Consider the following 5,864-nt stretch of genomic DNA (forward strand, 5'->3'; position numbering starts at 1 on the left):
AGATGGAAAGGAGAAGGGGAAGTGAGTGTGGAAAGGCAGTTGTGTGTGTGTGGGGGGAGGTGCTCACAAGGGGATAAAAGGTAGTTAAAAGAGGGAGTGAAGGAATTTCCCTTTTTACCAGTATTCCCTTCTTTGTAACGGGGGATGAAAAGGACCAGTAACACTTGGTTGATGGTATTTGCCTCATAATTTACTTCTCTGCTATTTCCATTTGAGAAAGCAGGTGGGGGAGGGGGCAAGGATGTACTCAGAGGTTGCTCCCACTCTTACGGTAGATACCCATTTGGGGGGATGGGTTTGTTGCACTTTATTTTTCATGCATGATGACTTTGCCCTTCTACACCCCTGCCCCCGCCAGCCCAAGGCTTGGCAGGGAGCTTGTGGATTCGAGGAGGTCTTGTCAACCACCCACTGTCCCCATGCCCCCCAAAGAGAACTCCAGTTCCAGCTTCTGCTCAAGCCTAGGGTTTCACCTCCCCCTCCTACTTCATGCTCAGTGGGACTGAGGCTGGGAACAGCTCAGCTCCTGCAAGAGGGTGGGAGTGGGGGAGGTGGGGCTAAGGGGCCCAGATACTTTAACGACCTGTAATTTCATCAGTGTGGGTGCTCTCCACTGTGACATTAATCACAACCTCTTCAAGTCATGGGAGCATAGATTTAGAGTAAGTCCAGTCCCTACATTTTACTGAGGAGCAGAGATATTAAGTCATATGCTTAAGGTCACACAGCAAGAAAATGTGTCTTCCGTGGGGATTTGAAACTTGATCTTCCTGACTCCAAGTCCAGTGTCCTGAGCTGTGCTCAAACAACATTAATCTCCCAAAGCCAATATGGTAATTAGTTCTCTCTGAGCCTAACTAGGTTGGTCCTCTGACCAGAAACACATCTGTGGTCTGGAATAGTCCCAGATTTAAAACCTCCCTAAACTGGAACAACTTGCTGGCATTTATACTTTGCTGGCATGGTCTTTGACAGGCCAGGTTACTCTCAAGACAGGAAGTCGTATGAGAGGAGGACTTTGGTAGAAGAAGGGGGCAGGGGATAAAGTCAGGGAGAATAAAAGGCCAAAGCCAATCCCAGCCCCACGAGGCCTAGGCATTTGGCCCAGTCCATCCTTCAGTCTGGCCACACTGAAAGTCTCAATTGTGCTGTCACTCACCTAACCTGGTCTTCATGTCTCCCTCATCCCTCCTTTTCATGCACCCCATGGTTCACTGAGTTATCCACCCCCCTACCCCCCAGCCCTTCTCTCACCGGCTCAGCCCCAGTATCCAGTACGGCCCTTCCCCTCATGAAGTCACAGGGGAGAGATAGGAGCCTACATACAGTAGGTCTGCAGGGATGGGATATGCCTGGCCCATCCTGGGCTTTGTTGATCCCATCTTGGAGAGAAAGGTGCAATGTTCTAGGTTAAGTGCCTCTAGAATAGGGGTTCTTAAGTGTTTTGGATTTTTTTGGTATTCTGGACCTCGATGGTGGTCTGGGAAGCTTACGTACCCCTTTTCAGAATCATGTTTTCAAATGCATAAAATAAAATGTGTAGGATTGAAAAGGAAGCCAAAAATATAGTTATCAAAATATTTTTAAAATAAGTTCAAAAACCCTAGGTTAAGAACCCCTGAAGCAGAGTCCTTCCCCCACTTCCTGTGCTGAGCTTTTCTAGGGAGTACTCACCATTCTTGTCAGCCCGGCGGAAAATCTGCAAAGAGGGGAGAGTCTAGGTTAATTTGGGGGCAGAAAGGGAATACTCCCATTTCCCAGCTCTCAGGGCCTGACTCCCAAAACCCCTTTAACCCACCTGAGGGAGAAGCCTGAGGGGTCAAGGAAGTAAGATGGATCGAAGTACATGTAGTCTCAGAAACATATATTTTAACATACACACAGTCTCACTCACCTATAGGCATTCATATATTCATGCAGAGTCACAGTCACAATCACAGATGCACAATGAACACAGTCACATGTCCCCCTATACAAATAAGGGCAGCCCCAGACAAAGCTATGAAGTGGGACAAGCTGTCAGCCTTCTCGACTCCTCTCATATTCCTCCTGCAGCCAATTTTCTCTATTTTAATAAAGAGAATCCTGGAAGAAATCCTAAGGAATGAGTATCAATGGTGGAATTTCAGGTACCATGAAAGGCAGGTAGGGGAGTTATTTTAGGTGGGGTTCCCCCTTTGATTCAAACTACAGAAGGGATTTTCTCCTGTGCCTATGGGTGAGGGCAGCCCTGTGCTCAGCCTCATATGTATGACCTGTGTCCCACGCTTGGACACACACACACACATCATAGAATCTAGAGCTAGAAGAGATTTATGAGAGTTACACAAACACACACAGCCTTGCACACCCTCGCATCCAAGTGTCCAAAGGATGGGCTCTCTTCTGGGTACCAGAGGACATGAGGCAGAAACTTCAGGAGCCCCCAGTTCTCCCAGGGGCTGGGCCAGACTTCCAACAAGATCCAACAAGCAAGCAGGGACGGAGGCTCTTGCTTCCACAAAGTGATTAAAGGTTTGCAAAACACCATCAAACATGGCTTTATTTAATCCTTACAATCACCCAATGAGGTAGATGCTTTTATTATTATTATTATCCCTGTTTTGTAGAGGAAGGAACTAAGGCAAATGGAGCAGAAGTGACTTGCCCAGTGACTTAGATAACAAGCACCCAGTTTAGGATTTGAACTCAGGTATTCCTGACTTCAGGTATGGTGCTCTAACCACTGTACCACCTAGGGCTATTAAGCTGCCATCAGTTGTGGGGCATCCTGAGAAGGTTGTTTTGGAGGTAGAAAGAAGTCAGTGAGTCAGTCCGATAGCCTTTATTAAGCTCCTACTATGGGCTCAGTATTCAATACTGAGAAGGAGGCTAAGAGCTGTATTCCTCTTTTTCTCCTTCCCTAAAACCTGGGTTGAATAGGGCCTTCCCTGACTCAGTTGAGCAAATCGTTCCTCCTGGCCCCAAGTACTAAACATAGAATCTGTCACTTGGTGATAAGTGGGGGTGGGGAGGGTGGAGGGTGGAGGAACTAGGGCCCCAAATTTCTGTGCACTAGGGATCAGAGATTTAGAAGGAATGAGGGTGCTGGTATATACCAAACAGTCTTTTGAGGCTGAGCAAGAGACTAGAGACTCAGATACATAGGACCTACTGCCTCTGACTGGGTCAGCTGCCAGTGGGGATCTCCCGTAGGACCTGAGTCTAGAAAAGAAACAGAGGCCACACAATGATGAACCAGGGCTCAGAGGGGTGGGGGTGGGAGTGGGAAGGCTGACAGAATGATACAGTAGAAAGACCAGGGTTCTAATCCCAGCTTCAATACTTTGTGATATTGACAAGCTGCTGTGAGCCTCAGTTTCCTCATGGGGAATATTAATATTTGCTCTGTTTGACAATTGTGGGAAAACACTCTCTAAATGTTACAGAAATATGTTGTTAGTACTACTACTACTATTACCACCACCACCACCTAGGACTGAAGGGTCATCAAGTGACCAATTTTCTAAGAGCTACATAGTGGAACCTGTGTCGTCCTCCCACCCCCCCCCAATGATTTCCTGCCTGGATAGTCCGTGCCCTGAGAATCTTCATTCCTTGAGTAGCTTCCGTTACTAGCCTGAGAGACATTTGTTGTAGATGGAGATCTGCTTTCTGAGGAGGGTGACAGGGTAAGAGGTAAAGGACAAGAGTCTGTCCCTTTTCTAGGTTTAAGGAAATATAGGCAGAGCCTGATTCAAGTAGAATCTTAGAGACTAGAATTCCCTAAATCATTCAATCCAAACTCTTTTTATAAATGACTGAAAGGAAATGCTCAGATTTACAAAGAGAAGATCTGGAACCCAAACCTTCCAGTCCGGTGCTTTCATCCCAAGGCAACAGCCGGCCAACTAGGGGATACTTAGAGCTAGATACAGCCTCTCCCTCAGGACTCTGAAAGGAAATTCGGAAGGAACCCCAAAAAGGTGGGGGGCCGGGGAGGGTAGGGGTTCTGGGTTCAATCTCTCTTATAGAAACATCTCATCCCCTCCCCCTGCCCAAACAGATGCACACTTTCAGCACACACACGTCCACCACTGCTGGGGAGAAAGAACGTGGGGTCTGAACCCCACCTGGTTGGGAAGGGAAGGAGACCCCAGAAATCCACCCCTTCGACCCTACACCATGGCCATCAGGTCTACATTGATTGGACCAAACCACCTGGACTCAGAATTCCCCAATCATCCCTTTAAACGAGACCCCATCTAAACAAATTTCTAAAGCTAGGGCTGTAGAGGGGAGGTGTCCAAGGTGGGGAACCAGGTCCTAGGAAAAGAATGGAGATAGGGAGCGGGGGTCAGAGAGTCCTACTAGAAGGGGGAGGAACTCTGGAGAGAGATTCTGAGTACTGAGAAAAGCGCCAGAATCTAGGGAAGGGACTGTCCCAGTGTGGATGTCTGGTTCAGGAAGGGCTGAGATGGAGAGGTTGCACATTCGGAGAGGTCTAGGGGTGCGGAGATGATCGGAGCTCAGTCTTGGGAGAGGAGGCGAGGGTGGGGGTGGGGGCAGAGAGGCAGGGACGTGGGATGGGGTAGGGACCGAGGATCCCTCGGGATTCGAAGAGGAGCAGCATCTGATTTAGGGAGAAGGGGGGTGAGGAGAGAGCCCCTGGGAGAAGGAGAAGCTATCCCGAAGAATGGGAGACGGGGAGCAAGCAGGGGGCTAGGGAGAGATGAGAGGGGGGAGCTAAGATCGTGCAGGGATCAGAGATGCCGAGACCGTAAGGGGGACGGTGTAGGGATGGAGAGAGGTGGAGGGGAGGAAGACAGGTTTGGGGTGGGAGTGGGCGGAGGAGGGGAAAGAAGCCGGGGTCGGGGAGGGGCCCCGGAGAGGGTCCAGCGCTACTCACGTCCAGGATGACCGAGGTGCCCCTCCGGGGCGGGGACGGGGGAGGCGGCGGGGTGGGACAGAGCCCGTGGCCAGTCGTGGTCCCCGGCCCGTCGGCCAGTGGCTCCCGGGGTTCGCCCATCCTGGCTCCCACCCAACGGAGCAGCCCCCCCAGAGCCCGGCCCTGCGGCGGCGGCTCCCGGAGCAGTCTGTGCGCGCCGGCCCTGCAGAGGCGCGCCGCCCGCTCACACATCGCTCGCGCAGCGCCCGCCTCCCGCCTCCCGCCTCCCTCCCGCCCGAGCAGCCGCCGCCGCCGGCCCGACCCCCGCCCCCGGCTCCAGCGCCCGCCCGCCCACGCGTGGCCACCTCTCCCAGCCCGCTCCGGGCGGCGCCGGCGCTGCAGACCCCGCCCCCCCGGACACCGCGTGGGATGCGGGACTCGGGACGCGGGACCCAGGCTGGGGGGCGGACAGGACCACGGCTCCTAGGAGGGGGGCTCTGGAGCCGGGCCGAGCCTGCATCCCTGTCCAGCCCGAGACCGCACCCCCCCCAGGACCCCCACCGTCCTCCCTCCCTTCCTCTTATTTCTGAGGATGATGGGTAGGGCTAGGGGCTGAGTCCCAGCTGGGATAACTGGGGGGCGCATTAGGACAGATGTGATCCGTGAAGTGGCCGGTCCGGGCTGAGGTTGGGAGGGGGAGGGGAGAAGTGGGCAGTGCTGGCCCGGGTCTCTCGGACTCTGCATCTAGGAGGGGCTGGAGTCCAGCCCAGGAGTGCCCCTGAGGCCTCCAACACATCGATCCTTCCTTGCATCGTTCCCTGTCTCTGGTTCCTCAGCTTGCAGGGACCAGCAAGTAAAGAAGAGTTTCCCTAAGTCAGGCGCTCCCTCTGCCGGCAAAAGTCCCAGAGCTCTCCCATTAGCAGGACTCCCCCAGCTCCTGGAGCATCCTTCACTCACACTCTTCCCAGGGCCCTTCAGAACCTGAGCATTCCCTCAC

At 52.8% G+C, this 5,864-nt stretch overlaps 1 protein-coding gene across 1 annotated transcript in view; it reads right to left on the minus strand.

Annotated features, from left to right (window-relative positions):
* Window positions 1-5,119, minus strand: part of NECAB2 (N-terminal EF-hand calcium binding protein 2) — a 54,104-nt gene extending 48,985 nt beyond the window's left edge. Inside the window, exons 1-2 of the mRNA XM_069085661.1 lie at window positions 4,889-5,119; window positions 1,675-1,699 (exon numbers count right to left, since the gene is read on the minus strand). Of these exons, the coding sequence (XP_068941762.1) occupies window positions 1,675-1,699; window positions 4,889-5,119 (256 nt within the window). The remainder of the gene's footprint in view (window positions 1-1,674; window positions 1,700-4,888) is intronic.
* Between the last annotated feature and the right edge of the window lie 745 nt (window positions 5,120-5,864).

This window comes from Petaurus breviceps, unplaced genomic scaffold, assembly GCF_028583685.1.
Source record: "Petaurus breviceps papuanus isolate PSGF00001 unplaced genomic scaffold, PetGlider_PUasm1.0 176, whole genome shotgun sequence".
NCBI lineage: Eukaryota > Metazoa > Chordata > Mammalia > Diprotodontia > Petauridae > Petaurus > Petaurus breviceps.